At 47.9% G+C, this 19,339-nt stretch overlaps 1 protein-coding gene across 5 annotated transcripts in view; it reads right to left on the bottom strand.

Moving 5' to 3' along the window:
- Positions 1-852: 852 nt before the first annotated feature.
- Positions 853-19,339, bottom strand: part of hmces (5-hydroxymethylcytosine binding, ES cell specific) — a 33,318-nt gene continuing 14,831 nt past the window's right edge. For all 5 annotated transcript variants that reach the window (XM_043707615.2, XM_043707619.2, XM_043707616.2 and 2 more), the window contains exons 4-7: positions 14,691-14,813; positions 8,971-9,119; positions 5,697-5,889; positions 853-1,139 (exon numbers count right to left, since the gene is read on the bottom strand). In XM_043707615.2, coding sequence (XP_043563550.1) covers positions 945-1,139; positions 5,697-5,889; positions 8,971-9,119; positions 14,691-14,813 — 660 coding nt within the window. In that variant the 3' untranslated portion in view covers positions 853-944. The remainder of the gene's footprint in view (positions 1,140-5,696; positions 5,890-8,970; positions 9,120-14,690; positions 14,814-19,339) is intronic.

The raw sequence follows: 19,339 nt of genomic DNA, 5'->3' as shown, positions 1-19,339 counted from the left end.
CCCCTGGAGGGGGGGGGGGGGGGAGGGGCAAGGTTCGGAGGGTGGGAAGGGCAAGAAGACCCTGCATTTAATGTTTGACATCCTCCCCACAGATCCAATCCAGTTATCCCAGAAATGTCTTGCTTGCCAATGTGCAAAGCTAGGGGCCGTATGAGAACCCAGCAGCACAGTGTGGAGTAGGGGGGTGAGAAGGTTGGGGGTGGGGGGGGAACAGAAACAGAGAGAGCATGCCCGGGGGTGGATGGGAGAGCGATTCAGAGAGAGAAACACACACACACACACACACACAGAGACAGACAAAGGTCTCAGTCTGACCCAATGATCTGGAACACTGCAGGAATACCCAAGCCTTGGTCTGCTCCCTTTCCCCCCCCCCCACTCCAGAGTTGGTTATCCCGAGCTGCAGACTTCCTTGCTCCCTGGATGCCATGGAGAGCCTGGATGCCATGGAGAGCCTGGATTCCACACCAGGAATACTGAACACTGAGGCAATTACACCCTTCCCCTCCCGCTGCCCACTTCCCAAAATCACAGCTAAGGCAATGCTCGCTCTGGCCATGTCTCTCACCACCTCCCCACCCTCCCTTCCCAGGCTCAGGACAGTTTGTACCCCAGCCTCACCGTACGTTCCCATATCCCAGCTCCTACACCAGGCACATTTCCCCGACAAACCAGTGTCAAAACTCAGCCGTGTCCCTTCTCCAGTGAGCAGGTGGGGAATTCAGATTTTCTTCATTTCAGCTCAATCGTATTTCCTTCCCGTCCACCCCCTTTTGAATGGTTACAGGCAAATGCACAACATCACAACATCACAACACGAACTTTGCAACAAACTAAACAAAAAAAACCCAATGCAAGCTAGTCGGAACAGCCAGGGGATATTTGTTAGGAAACACAGCTCGACCTTCTCCTGGTCCCCTGAGGCCCTGCCTTGGAACCAGCCCTCAGCTGGTGCGCAGCTTCTTGGCTGAGGGTTCCTCGGTTTTCTGAAGCCACATCTGCATCAACCCCACGCTGCTCTTCTTTGGTGTCTCCACCTTCACGGTGTGCTGGCTTCCAGGGCTGGCTTCTTCCTTCTTGGGAGAGGGGTTCTGTAGCCAGTTCATCATCAGCTTACTGCTGGCTGTGGGCTTGACCTCCTGCAGGAACAGACAGAACACATCAAACACCAAACCCACGGCCATTCCTGATACACATCTTGGGAGTTTTAAGCAACTTTTGGATCTGGAGAAGCTTTTTGCTAAAAACAAGAACACAGACTCATGCATAATGTACAAAGAGGTTGTGTAGGACACTGGTGAGGCCACCTTTGGAGTAATGTGCGCTGTTCTGGTTGCCCTGCTATAAGGAGGATATTATTAAATAGAAGAGGATTCAGAAAAGACTTACCAGGACGTTGCCAGGACTGCAAGCCTTGAGATATAGGGATAGGCTGGCACATTTTTCACTGGAACGTAGGAGATTTTGAGGGGTGACCTTAGAGAGATTTATAAAATCATGAGAGCCACAGTTCAGATGGATACCAATGGTCTTTTCCCAAAGATGAGGGATTTCAAAACTAGGGGACATATTTTGAAGGTGAAAGGAGGGAGATTCGAAAAGGACATAAGGGGTAACGTTTTTACACAGCGAGTGGTTCATGCATGGAATGAATTGCCAAAAGTAATGATGGATGCAGGTACAGTTACAACATTTAAAAGACATTTGGATAAGTACATGAATAGGAAAGGTTTGGAGGGATATGGGTCAGGAGCAGGCAGGTGGGACTAGTTTATTTTGGGGACATGGTCAGTGTGGACCAAAGGATTTGTTTCCATTCTGTATGACTCTATGGATCAGTTGGTGTCATATCCACTAGAGTGTAGAGCAATGGGTTAGGCAGGGTGTGGGGAGTCTCAGAATACATCTTAAAGTTTAACAGGATGAGACAGGGTGAACACAAGAAGGATGCACCCATGACCGGTAGAGTCCAGAGCCAGGGGTCACTGTCTAAGGATACGTGGTCGTTTTGGACTGAGATGTGGAGAACGTTCTTCACCCAGACCGTGGGGAGCCTGTGGAATTCTCCGCCACCAAAAGTGGTTGAGGCCAAAACATTGAATGCTTTCAAGAAGAAGGTTTTAGTCCTAAGAATTATATTTTTAATATAATTAAAGAGGGAGAGCAGGAACAGGGTGCTAAGTTGGATGACTGGCCATAATCAATATTAAATGGCCTCCTCCGAGTTTCTGTGTTTCTCCAACCCAACATTATTCAATAATAGTCAACAAGTCCGATATTCCACTCTCTGAAATTTTCGAGAATTGGAAAGTTGGTCCTGGAGACCACCACCTCAGTCTTACAGCAATCAGGGTTTGGCAAGTTTAACTTGTTGATGCTTACAAGATCTTAATACAATCAAATTGAGTCAACATGGTTTTGTGAAAGGGAAATCAAGTTTGATAAATCTGTCAAATTCTGGGGATGGGGGTTCGAATCCCACACTGGCAGATTCTAATTCAATATATTTGGTTTTATTTATCACTGTCACATGTACCGCGGTACAGTGCAAAAGAATTGCTTTGCTTGTTAATCGACCTTCCACAAGCACGTCATAGTAACAGAACAGAATCCATTTGAACCCACTTCCTCAGAATACTAACCTGGGGCTCTGGATTACTCGCCCAGTAACATCACCATAACACCAAACTGTTCCGCCTCCCCCCCCCTCCCCTGCCATGGTGACCATAAATATCAATTCTTCTAAAAACCCATCTGGTCAACCCATGTCCTTCGGGGAAGGAAATCTGCCATCCTCATCTAGTCTGGACTGACATGTGACTCCAGGCACACAGTGGCTGATTCTTATCTGCCCTCTGAGAAATTAAGGATGGGCATTAAATAGCCAGCGGTGCTCATATTCCAGGAATGAATTTAAAAAGCACAAAGATGCAACCTCGGGCAACTGTCTGGGTGGAGTTTGCACATTCTCCCCGTGTCTGCGTGGGTTTCCTCCCACAGTCCAAAGATGTGTAGGTCAGGTGAACTGGCCATGCTAAATTGTCCCATAGTGTTAGGTGCATTAGTCAGAGGGAAATGGGTCTGGGTGGGTTAACTCTTTGGAGGGTCGATGTGGACTTGTTGGGCCGAAGGGCCTGTTTCCACACTGTAGGGAATCTAATCTAAAAAAAAACTTGCAGTTAAGTTCCATATTTCTTTCTTGTACAGCACCAACCTGAGGGGCCAAATGTACTGAAATGGAGAACAATAATGTCCTGAACAGCATGCAAAAAAACAATTTAACAGGGAGACAAGTAAAAGTGCACGCTAACATCTAAAAACAGCTCAAATCTATTTTCTCTGGAATTACTGCTTAATAAACCTTAATTGTGCTGCCAACTGCACTTTTGAAAAGCAATTTTAGACTGAAAGCTGGGGACATGTACTTGTCAAATAAATTAATCTCGCGGTTTAAAGTGTGCAAAAATTGTAGTTGGCTCAATTACTTATTTTTTTTTTAAATAAAGGCACTTTAAAGGCATAAATTAAAGGCAGTGTCCTGCAAATACATTCCTTTGTTTGGTAAATTCTTCCATTGCACGAGATGACAATTTTTTCTTACCACGGGAAGCCGGAGGGGTGGGGTATTTACCACAAGATGACGCTGTTGAGCCACGTTTTCACAATCACTGAGTAGGCAGAGAAATAGAGAGAAAACACTGCAACCAACCTCTCGCTCCACAACCACAAAAAACAAGGTAGCCCCATCACATTTACCTTACTCCTGCTCTGCCAGGAAAACAATTACTGCAGCACTCACATACATCTCCTCCTCAGCTTTTTGTACTATTGGTGGAATAAAAGATCTCACATTTACTTTTTGAACGTACGCAATAGAAACACGAGTGGGCCATTTGGCCCGTCGAGCCTGCTGCGCCATTCAATCAGATCGTGGCTGTAGGGACCCTCGATTCCCCGTCAAACAAGAATTCAGCCACCTCGTGCCTTACAAATACTCAATGACCCTGTCTCTGATGCCTTCTGAGCTCCAAAGCTCTCACACCAAAGAGAAAATGTCCTAACTCTGTCCTGTTTGAATCAGACAGAGAGGGGGAGAGAGACAGACAGACAGACAGACAGGGAGGGGGAGACAGACAGACAGACAGGGAGGGGGAGACAGACAGACAGACAGGGAGGGGGAGACAGACAGACAGACGGGGAGGGGGAGACAGACAGACAGACAGGGGAGGGGGAGACACAGACAGACAGGGGAGGGGGAGAGAGACAGACAGACAGGGAGGGGGAGACAGACAGACAGACAGGGGAGGGGGAGACAGACAGACAGGGGAGGGGGAGACAGACAGACAGACAGGGGGGGGGGAGACAGACAGACAGACAGGGGAGGGGGAGAGAGACAGACAGACAGGGAGGGGGAGACAGACAGACAGACAGGGAGGGGGAGACAGACAGGGAGGGGGAGACAGACAGACAGGCAGGGAGGGGGAGACAGACACAGGCAGGGAGGGGGAGACAGAGACAGGGGGAGAGAGAGACAGACAGGGGGAGAGAGAGACAGACAGGGGGAGAGAGAGACAGACAGGGGGAGAGAGAGACAGACAGGGGGAGAGAGAGACAGACAGGGGGAGAGAGACAGAGGCAGTCTGGAGTTGAATAGTGAGTAGTCTGTGAGGCAGTCTACAGTTGAATAGTGCGTGCCATATCTGGAGAATAGGCAAGGTATTAGGATAGGCTACAAGCTAAGGCTAAATCCCTTAGCACAGTGGCCCAGTCGTTAGCACTGCTACCTCACAGCACCAGGGACCTGGGTTTGATTCGATCCCAGCCTTGGCTGACTGTGTGGAGTTTCCTCTGGGTTTCCTTCCACAGTCCAAAGATGTGCAGGCCAGGTGGACTGGCCATGGTAAAAACCCTAATCTGGGGTTACCGGGATAGGTTGGGATGGTTGGTACAGACACAATGGGCCAAATGGCCTCTTTCTGCACAGCAAGGCTTCTGATTCTTAGGAACAGTCAAGATGGTCAGGAAAATTGGGGAGTGTTGGCGGGAGATGGGGGCTATGAAAAAGAATTAAAAACACTTCAAAATTGAAATTATAAACATGCGCTTTCCACTTCTGCAAACAGTTCTAGAGTCAGAGAGATGTACAGCACGGAAACAGACCCGTCAACTCGTCCGTGCCGACTAGATATCCTAAATTCATCGAATTACATTAATTCAGTTCCATTTGCAAGTATATGGCCCATATTCCTCTAAACCCTTCCTATTCATATACCCATCCAGATGCCTTTCAAATGCTGTTATTGTACCAGCCTTCACCACTTCGTCTGGTAGCTCATTCCATACCCGTACCATCTTCTATGTGAAAATGTTGTCCCTTAGGTCCCTTTTATATCTTTCCCCTCTCACCCTAAACCTATGCCCTCTAGTTATGGACTCCACCCACCCCAGGGAAAAGACTTTGCCTATTTACCCTATCCATGCCCCTTATGATTTTATAAACCTCTATAAGGTCACCCCTCAGCCTCTGACGCTCCAGGGAAAACAGCCCCAGCCTATTCAGCCTCCCCCTATAGTTCAAACCCTCCAATCCTGGCAACATCCTTGGAAATCTTTTCTGAACCCTTTCAAGTTTCACAACATCTTTCCGATAGGAGGGACAGTCGTTTAATTTAATTTTTCTTCAAATAAGAGGGTACCTTTTTAACTCCCAGTTCAATGGGTTTGATGCAGTCGAGGAAGTCATTTCTGGAATTGTTAACCACGGTGGAGACTGGGTGGAGGGCGATCCTTTCTGTCGGGTGGATCAGTTTGAGAGCTTCCATGGCTGGTACCTGCCCGTAATCCAACCACATCCTCACAGCCTCCTCTCCATCCAGAATTGCTGGCATCCTACCAGGACGAACGGTGAGAGAGATATGGGACGGAAAGAGAGAGAGAGGAGTTAGAGAGGAGGGGGGGGGAGAGAGAAGGGGGGGGGAGAGAGAAGGGGGGGGGAGAGAGAAGGGGGGGGGAGAGAGAAGGGGGGGGGAGAGAGAAGGGGGGGGGGAGAGAGAAGGGGGGGGGAGAGAGAAGGGGGGGGGGAGAGAGAAGGGGGGGGAGAGAGAAGGGGGGGGGAGAGAGAAGGGGGGGGGAGAGAGAAGGGGGGGAGAGAGAGAAGGGGGGGAGAGAGAGAAGGGGGGGAGAGAGAGAAGGGGGGGGAGAGAGAGAAGGGAGGGGAGAGAGAGAAGGGAGGGGAGAGAGAGAAGGGAGGGGAGAGAGAGAAGGGGGGGAGAGAGAGAAGGGGGGGAGAGAGAGAGAAGGGGGGGAGAGAGAGAGAAGGGGGGGAGAGAGAGAGAAGGGGGGGAGAGAGAGAGAAGGGTGGGGAGAGAGAGAGAAGGGTGGGGAGAGAGAGAGAAGGGTGGGGAGAGAGAGAGAAGGGTGGGGGAGAGAGAGAGAAGGGGGGGAGAGAGAAGGGGGGGAAGAGAGAGAAGGGGGGGAGAGAGAGAAGGGGGGAGAGAGAGAGAAGGGGGGGGGAGACAGAAGGGGGGGAGAGAGAGAGGGGAGAGAGAGAAGGGGGGGAGAGAGAGGGGGAGGGCGGGGGAGAGAGAGAGTGGGGGGAGGATAGAAAGAGAGAGGGGTTAGAGAGAAGGGGGGAAGAGAGAGGGGGGGAAGAGAGAGAGAGGGAGGGGGGGAAGAGAGAGAGAGGGAGGGGGAGAAGAGAGAGACAGAGAAGGGGGGGTGGTAGAGAGAGAGACCAGTTAAAATCCAAAATGTTGTGGTGACATCAGAAAGTGAGACAGGGAGCTGCAGGAAAGGATTTCCAGAGCTGGGAGCCCAGTAGCTGAAAGCACAGTCGATCGGGACAGAGTGAGTAAAATCAGGAGAGCATAAACCGTCCAGAGTTTGAGGAGCTGGCTGGAGGAACGCACCGAGATCAGGAGAGATGAGGCCACGGAGAGACAAGGGTGAGAGTCTGTCACAAAAAGTGGCTGAGGCCAAACCATTTTCAAGGAGGAGTTTGCTACATCTCTGGGGGCTGAAGGGATCAAAGGCTATGGGATGATTGTGGGAACAGGGCGCTGAGTTGGACGACCAACCATGCTCACATTGAATGGCTGAGCAGGGAAGTGGCCTACTCCTGCTCCTATTTTCTAAGATGTTGTTTGACGAGGAGCCAATGCATGTCAACAAGTTTTAGAATGGTTGGAGCACAGGGCAGACTAGGATTCAAAATGAGGGCAAGAGCTCATTGCTCCAGAGAACTGACTTACCCCAAAAGACTCAAAGAATGTGGGACCAAATCAATCTCAAAGAGAGCCAACTGAAACCTCCTCTTTCTTTTTTAATATTCTTCCATGAGATGTGGGATACTCTGATAAAGCTAGTGACTGCAGCCAATCTCCCATGTGCCCCTTGAACTGAGTGACCAGGCCATATTGAAGTTAACTATGGGTCTGGAGTCACATGTATGCCAGACCGAGTAAAGAAAGTGAAACAACCCCGGAGAGGCCAGTATCCCGGTCACCGACTCATCCTTCATTTACACGTGGACAGTCCTTGACACTGAGCAGTTCCCAGAGTGAACAGGATGACTGATGCTCCTGTGTATATCTTTAGGCGAGGGCTCTCTGATTGGATCAGATTAACAGCCCCGATCAGGGAACTCTCAGTCTGAGGTCCACCCAGCTGATCTCATTACAATCACTATAGACAGCAGGTTTCCTTCCTTAATGGACTTTAGTGAACTGGACAGACATCACCTTCACTGAGGGTTACCCTTCCTTTCCAGATTGATACACTAATTGAACAGTGATAAATTAATAAATAAATTGTGGGCGGCACAGTGGTTAGCACTGCTGCCTCACAGCGCCAGAGACCTGGGTTCAATTCCCGCCTCAGGCAGCTGTCTGTGTGGAGGTTGCACATTCTCCCCGTGTCTGCGTGGGTTTCCTCCGGGTGCTCTGGTTTCCCCCCAGAGTCCAAAAATATGCAGGTCAGGTGAATTGGCCATGCTAAATTGCCCGTAGTGTTAGGTGAAGGGGTAAATGTAGGGGAATGGGTCTGGGTGGGTTGCTCTTCTGAGGGTTGGTGTGGACTTGTTGGGCCGAAGGGCCTGTTTCCACACTAAGTAAGTAATCTAATCAGCAGCCCACAGTGACATCTGACTGCTGCTCCCAGAGCCTCTGAATTGCTAGTCCATCAGCACTATACCACTGCCCAATATAGAAGGGGATACGAGGAACAGAAGCAAGTCTGCAGGAATGGCCACCACTGGTTTTCCCAGGCCTGAGGCAGTCAGGAGGTATACCTACCTTGAAGAAACTTCTCAACTGCTGCCAGATTTCCAGATTATTTTTCCACTTACTGGGCCAGCAAGGACCTTTGGGTGAATGAGGATTTGAGAATCTGATTAGCTAACCCTACATTAGAGATTGATATAGACAGAAGGGTATTGCCTGAGATCTTGCAGAGTCAGAGAGCAGGGAACGGCAAGGTTAGATCCTGGCCTGAGTATGGTCCCCTGGCCTGGGGCTGAGGTTACACTTGTTACTTTATGCTCTTCAACAGTACAGACACCAACAGAAAAAAGAGCAGCTCAGTGGTTAGCACTGCTGCCTCACAGCACTAGGGTCCCAGGTTCGATTCCAGCCTCGGGCAACTGTGTGGAGTTTGCACATTCTCCCCATGTCTGCGTGGGTTTCCTCCGGGTGCTCCGGTTTCCTCCCACAGTCACAAAGATGTGCAGATTAGGTGAATTGGCCATGCTAAATTGCCCATAGTGTTTGGTGCATTAGTCAGAGAGAAATGGGTCTGGGTGGGTTACTCTTTGGAGGGTTTGTGTGGACTAGTTGGGCTAAAGGGCCTGTTTCCACACTGTAGGGAATCTAATCAAATCAGAAACAGAGGGATGACAGAAGCCACTCACTGCCCGCTCTCCAAATCCCGCGCCAAACTCTCCCTTTTCCACCTGTAGTTTTGCGGGTCACACACCTGTCATGGATCCAGTCCATGGCTTTGGAAGCATCCACCGTGATGACAGTGTAGGTGTAAAAGTCTTCACCACCTCCAGGAGGCGCCCAGTGGTCAAAGAGCCCGGCCATAGTGAGCAGTCTGCGACCCTTCCACTCCTCCCCATCCTCCTGAAGCAATATTTACACACACATACACAGGTTCATTCACAAGCAATGCCACTGGACTCGTTAATCTAGAATCACACTCCAGACAGCTGGAGATATAGGCTTGAATCCTACCGTGAGGGGTGATGAAATGTGAATTCAATAAAAATAACATCTGGAACATACACAAAGCAGTCCATTACTTATAAACACCCTTTCTTATGGACAAGGTCCTGTGCAGGATTGTATCAATTTTAAAAATCCAGCATACAAATGGGTCACTATATTTACAAACAGGTATTTTATGTCATCTTGTATTGTGTTCTAACTCGTGTACAAATCGACTCCTGTTCGCTATTTGAGGACTGACAGTAGTGATACCACATGCTGATTGTTGTGAAAGTCCATCCGGTTCACTAATGTCCTTTAGGGAGGAAGACCATTGTCACCAATACTGAGACTAGTTGTATAATTCCAAACTTAAACCAGTTGCCTTAGTGCAGTTTGAACCCTTGTCCTTAAACCTGAAGCTCTGGATTATGAGTCCAGTGACATTAGCATTCATCGAATATAAAACAGTGCAACACAGTCCCGGCCCTTTGGCCCATGATGTTGTGCCAAGCATTTAACTTAGTCCTAAAACAAATCTAACTTACGCACCGTGGGTGGCACGGTGGCACTGTGGTTAGCACTGCTGCCTACTACCAGAGACTGGGGTTCAATTCCCGCCTCAGGTGACTGACTGTGGAGTTTGCACATTCTCCCCGTGTCTGCGTGGGTTTCCTCCGGGTGCTCCGGTTTCCTCCCACAGTCCAAAAATGTGCAGGTCAGGTGAATTGGCCATACTAAATTGCCCGTAGTGTTAGGTGAAGGGGTAAATGAAGGGGAATGGGTCTGGGTGGGTTGCTCTTCGGAGGGTCGGTGTGGACTTGTTGGGCCAAAGGGCCTGTTTCCACACTGTAAGTAAGTAATCTCAAACCCCTCAATTTACAGCCATTCATGTAAGCGACTGCTGGGCAAGCACATGTCCCTACTGTCTCTAACTCTACTACCACCACTGGCAATGCATTTCACGCACCCATCACTCTCCGCATAAAGAACCTACTTCTATCATCTCCCCTAAACCTTCCTCCAATCACCTTAAAATTATGCTCCCTCATGACAACTATTTCTGTCCTTGGGTAAAGTCTCTGGCTATCTACTCTATTAATGCCTTTCATTACCTTGTACACCTCTATCAAGTCACCTCTCTTCCTTCTTCTCTCCAATGAGAAAAGCCCTAGCTCACTCAACCTCTCTTCATAAGGCAAGCTCTCCAATCCAGGCAGCATCCTGGTAAATCTCCTCTGCACCCTCTCTAAAGCATCTATATCCTTCCTATAATGAGGTGACCAGAACTGGACACAATATTCCAAGTATGGTCTAACCAGGGTTTTATAGAACTGCAGCAAAACCTCACAGCTCTTAAACTCAATCCCCCTGTTAATGACAGCCAATTCCAGAACCACTTCCCCAGGTACAGGATAGAAAACATCAGTAACCACGGTTGTAAAATCCCAGCTGATTCATTAATGTCCTTTAGGGAAGGAAATCTGCCGTCCTAACCTGGTCTGGCCTACATCTGACTCCTGACGCTCAGTAATGTGGTTAACTCTTAAATGCCCTCTGAAATGGCCACGCGGCCAGTTCAAGGGCAATTAGGGATTGAAACAAAAGAAACACAGACTATCGGGAACTATTTTCCCTGGAGCGTCGGAGGCTGAGGGGTGACCTTATCAAGGTTTATAAAATCATGAGGGGCATGGATGGGCAAAGTAGACAAGGTCTTTTCCCCAGGGTAGGGGTGTTCAAAACTAGAGGGCGTAGGTTTAGGGTGAGAGGGGAAAAGTTTGAAAGGGACCTAAGGAGCAACTTTTCACTTAGAGGGTGGTGTGGTATAGAATGAGCTGGATTGAGATGAAATGGGGGGAGGCTGGTACAATTACAACATATAAAAGGCATCTGAATAGGTATATGAATAGGAAGGGTTTAGAGGGATATGGGTCAAATGCTGGCAAATGGGTCTAGATTAATTTAGGATATTTGGTCAGCATGGATCAGTTGGACCGAAGGGTCTGTTTCCATGCTGTACATCTCTATGACTCTAAAACAGAATAATAGGTGTTCAGAAATAAAAACTGAGCACCTCAAAACTGAACCACAAAATGCTGGAGAAACTCTGGCAACATCTGAGGAGAGAGACGAACAGAGTTAATGTTTCAAATCTGACATGAACTTTCTTCAGAACTCAGGTCATATCAGACTTGAAATATTAACTCCGTTTCTCTCTCCACAGATGCTGCCAGACCTGCTGAGTTTCTCCAGTTTTTTTATTTATTTCAGAATTCCAGCATCTGCAGTATCTTGTTTGTGTCATGCAGGTACTGAGGCCTTTTCTCTGCACCCTCTTAGAGGGACGTGAGCATTGTGAGTGAGGCCAGCATTTACTGCCCGTCCCTAACAGCCCTTCAACTGAGTGACTCGCTGGGTTATTTCAGGGGGCAGTTGAGAGTCAACTAGATTGCTGTGGGTCTGGAGTCACATATAAGCCAGACCAGGCGAAAGTGAGTAGTGCAGATGCTGGAGATCAGAGGCTAGATTAGAGTGGTGCTGGAAAAGCACAGCAGGTCTGGCAGCATCCAAGGAGCAGGAAAATCGACATTTTGGGCAAAAGGCCTTCATCAGGAATGTGATGAAGGGCTTTTGCTCGAAATGTCAATTTTCCTGCTCCTCAGATGCTGCCTGATCTGCTGTGCTTTTCCAGCGCCACACTCTCGACTCTGATCTCCAGGATCTGCACTACTCACTTTCTCCCATTCTATAAGGATGCTTTATCCACCCCTTCCCATTTCTGTGCTATTGAAGTGATTTAAAATGGAAACAGTGTCCAGTAAAGACGGTGGGTAAGACAGGAGGAAGGATAAGGAGTGAGAGAGACGGAGAGAAGCACCAGAGGGAGAGGGTGGGGAAGAAACAGATGATCAGCCAGGGCTGGATCTGAAACAAGCCAAGGTGAAATGTGGATATTTACAGCTCACCGAGCACCCGCTGGATCAGGAAGCAATAGGTAAAAGGGACACACTGCAGTAAATACAGAACAGCACTCCCTGCTCTTTGGCAGCAGACATGGGATTAGACTGGGATCAACAGTTGCACTTCCCATCAGGTTCAATCAGCAGAACAGCTCAGGACGGAAGGCTGGAAGAGGTAGGTGGAAATATTCCCTGACACATACATTCTCAGTGAGGCTGCACAGGAGTTCAAGGGTCACAACACCAAATAGAAGCACAAGCCGTGACGGGGGAGGCGTGAGAATAAAGGTTTTTCAGACCGAGTCATTAAGCTCTCGGCAGGAGGCAGGTTCGGTTGAGGCATTCATGAAGGGCACTAGGTAGTTATTTGGATAGAAACAGTTTGTGGGAAATATGGGGAAAGGGCAGGAAACTGGCACGAGGTAGATTAACCCTTGCAGGATGGGCTGAATGGCCTCTTTCTGTGCTGTAACATCTAAGATTTTGAACGGCATGGCCCATTCTTTGCTTGGGAGGCACAGACCTTTTTCAAATCACTGACACCGTCAATGATGCAGGGTCGGGGAACAACACCTGGGGGTTTCACTTTACCAATCACCCCCTGTGGTACAGACCTTTTCCTTTTAAACTTCAAAAGAAAAATGCCCGACTCACAAATAATAAAACAATAAACACAAAACAGTTCCACACAGATGTTGCCAAAAGTTGCTGATTACAGCTTCAAACCAGTTGCAACCAAAAACAAAAAGACATTTTCTAAATGTGAAAGGAAACGGTTTACGTTCACATTAAGCCTACGAGGAGATGTCGAAACGTCACAGACCCTTGATAGATTCTGACAAAGACATTTCGACGCTGGCCTTTTCCCACTGTAGCCTGGTGACACTGCCTCAGGTTTTACTGCGTCCCTTAGCACACAGTCCTGGATCAGACTAGCAGCGGGTCCGGGCAGTGTGGGAGGGAGCAGTGGTCTTTAAAGCAGTACGTTAGATTCCCTGTACTGTATACACAGACAGATAACAGTGACAACAATCTTTATTCACCATTTCCCCAACTCTTTTCTCTCTCTCTCTCTCTCTCTCTGGTTAATTAAACACATTGAGCTAATCAGGGATCTCTCTCTCACTCTCTGATTACACTCTTGGAAATAAGCTGACGTTGGAACAATCACCATCTGAACTTGGTCACATTAATCAAAGCAAAAGAACTGATTCAGTTTAAAAACTGATTGCAGGAACTCACTCAGCAAAATTACAATTTTTTTTTAAGGACGAGACAAAGAGGAATACTGTCTCTTTACCATTTGGTGAGGTTTGTTTGGTAATAATGAAAGGTGGTTACAGTAAGGACTGGATTCTAAACACTCCTTCACTCCAGCCAGCGCTGGTCACCGTCTATGTGGGTCTGCTGTGCTCTGACACCACTTGGTCACTTTCATCTCTCTCCCTCCCCCTCCCAGCCCACTCAATATCCTCTGCCTCCCGCCACTCTGTCAATTCCTCCTCCTTCTCTCATTCCCTCAACTCACTCCCAATTCCTTTCCATCTCTCGCTCATGTCTTCCCAACTCTTTGTCACTTCTCCCTCTCATTCGCTCCCACTTTTTCTCTCTCATCTCTCCTGTCTCCCAGTTTCCTCCTCCCTTCTCTCAATCTCTCCTCCCGCTCAATTCCCTCTTTTCCTCTACTCCCTCGCCCCTTAGTCCCTACCCTCCCTCCCTCCCTCAAAGCCCCAAAAGAGTCCCTAACCTCCCATCCCCAAACCCCTCCCTCCCTCCCTCCGTACCTACTCTCCCTCCCCAACTCAAACCCCATCCACCTCACCCCAACCGAGTCCCTAACCTCCCACTCCCCCAAACCCCTCCCTCACTATCTCAAACCCCATCCACCTCACCCCAACCGAGTCCCTAACCTCCCACACCCCCAAACCCCTCTCTCTCTCCCCACCTCAAATTTCACCCTCCTCTCCCAACCGAGTCCCTAACCTCCCACACCCCCAAACCCCTCCCTCACTATCTCAAACCACACCCTCCTCCCCCAACTGAGTCCCTAACCTCCCACCCCCCAAGCCCCTCCCTCAGTCCCTACCCTCTTTCCCCTGCAAACCCCATCCACACTTCCCCCTCCAACCCCACCCTCCCTCCCCCCTCAAACTCCACCACCCACCCTCTCTCCTGAATTTGTCGTCAAGTTCCAGAAGGAACTGGTGGTTAGTTGACTTCCTCAGGAAGAGGCGGACACACTGGCTGCTGTTGTGGGGCTGGTTCACTTGCTCAGAGAGGGCTCCATGTCCTGTAGCTTCAGAGCTATTCAAATGGGCAGGAATACCGCTTGCCATCCATTGGGTGGCAGTGTGCTGTGACACCCACTTGGTCACTTTGATCTCTTTCCCATGTAGTCTCTCCCTCCTTACTCAATGTCCTCTCCCCCCCACCTCATCTCCTCCCTCTTCTGTCTCTCATTCCCATCCCCCCTCCATTCCCAAGATTCTGACGGGCGATACAGAAATGCACATTCTGCTCTTACCTCCTCTTTCTCACAGGTCTGTGGGAAGTAGATGAAGTAAGGCTGTTTCTCACCATTTTGCCTCTGCCACTCGTAGAAGCCATCAGCCAGCACCACACAGCGCTGTCCCTTCATAAAGGGGTCCTGCTGAAACACAGCCCACAATGGGTTACAGGCATTTTACACCCAACCCTATATAGCCAGCTTCAGACCACCCCGGATATTTTGTTCCATTCACAGGACGTTGTGTCGGCAGCTATAACAGCATTTATTACCCATCCCTAATTGCTAAAAGGGAAATTAAGAGCCAACCACATTGCTGTGGGTCTGGAGTCACATGTAGGCCAGGCCAGGTAAGGATGGCAGATTCCTTCCCTAAAGGACATTAGTGACTCAGTTTTTCAAACAATTGACAATGGATTCATGGTCATCATTAGACACTTAATTCCAAATTTAAGTGAATTCAAATACCACCATCTGCCATGGCTGGGTTCGAATTTGGGCCCCTGTTACCTGGGTCTCCGGATTAATCTCTCCTGCTAGTGTTAAGGGTTTAGATGGAGAGGAATTTGTTAAGTGTGTACAAGACAATTTTCTGATTCAGTATGTGGATGTACCTACTACAGAAGGTGCAAAACTTGACCTATTCTTGGGAAATAAGGCAGGGCAGGTGACTGAGGTGTCAGTGGGGGAGCACTGAGGCCGGCAACCATAATTCTATCCAAAATAGTGATGGAAAAGGATAGACCAGATCTAAAAGTTTAAGTTCTAAATCGGAGAAAGGCCAATTTTGACGGTATTAGGCAAGAACTTTCCAAAGGATGGAAGTAGGAAGGGCTTTTGCCTGAAACATTGATTTTTCCTGCTCCTCGGATGCTGCCTGACCTGCTGTGCTTTTCCAGGAAGAACATTAAAAAGCTGATTGGGGGCAGATAAAGGGACGGCTGGAAAATGGGAAGCCTTCAGAAAGGAGATAACGAGAGTCCAGAGAAAGTATATTCCTGTTAGGGTGAAAGGAAAGGCTGGTAGCTGTAGGGAATGCTGGATGACTAAAGAAATTGAGAGTTTGGTTAAGAAAAAGAAGGAAGCATGTGTCAGGTATAGACAGGATAGATCGAGTGAATCCTTAGAAGAGTATAAAGGCAGTAGGAGTATACTTAAGAGGGAAATCAGGAGGGCAAAAAAGGGACATGAGATAGCTTTAGCAAATAGAGTTAAGGAGAATTCAAAGGGTTTTACAAATACATCAAGGACAAAAGGGTATCTAAGGAGTGAATACAGCCTCTCAAAGATCAGCAAGGCAGCCTTTGTATGAAGCCGCAGGAGATGGGGAGATGCAGAGATGCTAAATGAGAATTTTGCATCAGTGTTTACTGTGAAAAAGGACATGGAGGATATAGAATGTAGGGAAATAGATGGTGACATCTTGAAAAATGTCCATAAAACAGAGGAGGAAGTGCTGGATGTCTTGAAATGCATAAAAGATGGACAGGACGTACATGTATTTGGAAAGGCAAGGACTGATTAGGGATAGTCAACATGGCTTTGTGTGTGGGAAATCATGTCTGACAAACTTAATTGAGTTTTTTGAAGAAACAAAGGATTGATGAGGGCAGAGTGATCTATATGGACTTCAGTAAGGCATTCAACAAGGTTCCCCATGGGAGACTGATTAGCAAGGTTCGATCTCATGGAATACAGGGAGAACTAGCCATTTGGATCCACTACTTTTCGCCATTTATATAAATGATTTGAATATGAGCACAAGAGATATAGTTAGTAAGTTTGCTGATGACACCAAAATTGGATGGGTAGTGGACAGCGAAGAGGGTTACCTCAGATTACAACGGGATCTTGATCAGATGGGCCAATTTAATTCAGATAAATGTGAGGTGCTGCATTTTGGGAAAGTAAATCTTAGCAGGACTTTTTCACTTAATGGTAAGGTCCGAGGGAGTGTTGCTGAACAAAGAGACCTTGGAGTGCAGGTTCATAGCTCCTTGAAAGTGGAATCACAGGTAGATAGGATAGTGAAGATGGTGTTTGGTATGCTTTCCTTTATTGGTCAGAGTATTGAGTACAGGAGTTGGGAGGTTATGTTGCAGCTGTACAGGACATTAGTTGGGCCACTTTTGGAATATTGTGTGCAATTCTGGTCTCCTTCCTATCGGAAAGATGTTGTGAAACTTGAAAAGGTTCAGAAAAGATTTATAAGGATGTTGCCAGGGTTGGAGGATTTGAGCTATAGGGAGAGGTTGAATAGGCTGGGGCTGTTTTCCCTGGAGCATTGGAGGCTGAGGGGTGACCTTATAAAATCATGATGGGCATGGATAGGATAAGTAGATAAATTTCCCTGGAGTGGGGGAGTCCAGAACTAGAGGGCATAGGTTTAGGGTGAGATGGGAAAGATCTAAAAGAGACCTCGGGGCCTAGTTTTCACGCAGAGGATGGCACTTGTATGGAATGAGCTGCCAGAGGAAGTGGAGGAGGCTGGTACAATTACAGCATTTAAAAGGCATTTGGATGGGTATATGAATAAGAAGGGTTTGGAGGGATATGGGCAAGGTGGTGGCAGGTGGAACTAGATTGGGTTGGGATATCTGGTCGGCATGGGTGAGTTGGACCCAAGGGTCTGTTTCTGTGCTGTATATCTCCATGACTCTATGCTCCTCAGATGCTGCCTGACTGGCTGTGCTTTTCCAGCACCATTAATCTAGACTCTGATTTCCAGCACCACACTCCTCAGCTCTGGATTGATAGTCTAGTGTGAATACCACTGGGCTGTTGCCTCCCCTTAAGATGTGCCTGAAATGCTCAACTCTTGGAATTGTGATGGTGCAGAAGGAGGCCCTTCAGCCAATCATGTGTACACTGGCACTCCGAATGAGCGATTCCCTCAGTGCTAGCCTCCTCACTTCTACCCTCAACCCCATGCATTCCTCCTTTTCAGAGAACCATCTATCTTCTCTCTTTCGATGCTTCACATGAATCTATCTCCACCTGGTTGAGTATTCCAGAGCCTCAGGTTAATATTCTGTGGAATTGGGTTTGATTCCCACGAGGGCAGATGGTGAAATTTGTGTTCAATAAAATCTAAGAAACTAGGCCAACGGTGACCATGTAACCATTGCCAATTGTCGACAAAACCATTGGTCCTATCCATAACGTTAGGAGAGGAAACCCTTAACTGTTCTGGCCTCCATGTGACTCCATACTGACAGCAATGGGATTGATTCTAAACTCTCTTCTAGACAGCCAGGGATGTATAATAAATGCTGACCTCATCAGCAACGCCCACATCTCCTAAGATCAGCTCCTTCTCTTCTGCATTCAGATTTACAAACAGACCTCACATACATTAGAGTTGATCTTTGTCTGCACCTTCTCTGTAGCTGTAACACTATATTCTGCCTTCTGTTCCATTACCCTGATGTACTTATGCAAGGTATGATTTGTCTGGTTAACACGTAAAACAATACTTTTCACTGTATTGCAGTACATGTGACAATAATAAATCAAACCAAATATGGGCGGCACAGTGGCACAATGGTTAGCACTGCTGCCTCACAGCGCCAGAGACCCGGGTTCAATTCCAGCCTCAGGCGACTCTGTGTGGAGTTTGCACATTCTCCCTGTGTCTGCGTGGGTTTCCTCCGGGTGCTCCAGTTTCCTCCCACAATCCAAAAACGCGCAGGTTAGGTGAATTGGCCATGCTAAATTGCCCGTAGTGTTAGGTGAAGGGGTAAATGTAGGGGTATGGGTGGGTCGCACTTCAGTGTGGCTCTCTGTGGACTTGTTGGGCCGAAGAGCCTGTTTCCACACTGTAAGTAATCTAAAGTAATCTAATAATATTGAATTAGAATCTGCCAGGATTCAAATCCACATCCCCAGAATTTGACAGATTTATCAAATTTGATTTCCTTTCACAAAACCATGTTTGTTGGTGTTAAGATCTCTGAAATATTAACTGACAGTTAGACTTGCCAAACCCTGATTGGTGCGGACTGAGGAGATGGTATCCAAGGCCAACTTTACCAACTCCCGAAAATTCCAGAGAGGGGGATATCAGACCTTAGACAATTACTGAATAATAGTGGGGTGGAGAAACACAGAAAATAGGAGGCGGCCATTCAGCCCTTCAAGCCTGCTGCGCCATTCAATAGGATCATAGCTGATTAGCCAACTCAGCAATTCCATTCCATATCCTTTGAATCTAAGAACTTTTTTCTAATATTCACTCATGGGATGAGGGTGTCACAGGCTAGGCCAGCGTTTACTGCCCATCCCTAATTGCCCAATTCAGAGTCAACTACATTGCTGTTGGTCTGGTGTCCCATGTAGGCCAGACCAGGTAAGGATGGCAGTTTCCTAAACCAGATGGATTTTTCAGACAATTGCCAATGGTTTTATGGTCATCATTAGAAGCTTAATTCCAGATTGTTATAGAATTCAAATTCCATCACTTGCCGTGGCAGGATTTGAACCCAGCTCCCCAGAACATTACGTGGGTTTCTGGACAAACGGTCCAGCAATAATACCATCAGCTCCACTGCCTTCTATATCTGTGACCTTCTTGAAAACTCCTGCTTGAATGGAAGGATGATCACTATGCACCGTACTTTACTGGCTGATAAGGATGTGGAGCTCAATACCATGAGGGACAATCAAGG

The sequence above is a fragment of the Chiloscyllium plagiosum genome, unplaced genomic scaffold, assembly GCF_037043375.1.
Source record: "Chiloscyllium plagiosum isolate Xiang-an unplaced genomic scaffold, Cpla_swu_hap1 HiC_scaffold_14, whole genome shotgun sequence".
NCBI classification, from domain to species: domain Eukaryota; kingdom Metazoa; phylum Chordata; class Chondrichthyes; order Orectolobiformes; family Hemiscylliidae; genus Chiloscyllium; species Chiloscyllium plagiosum.
Note: the sequence above shows the minus strand (reverse complement) of the source record. Positions and strands in the feature narration are given on the sequence as shown.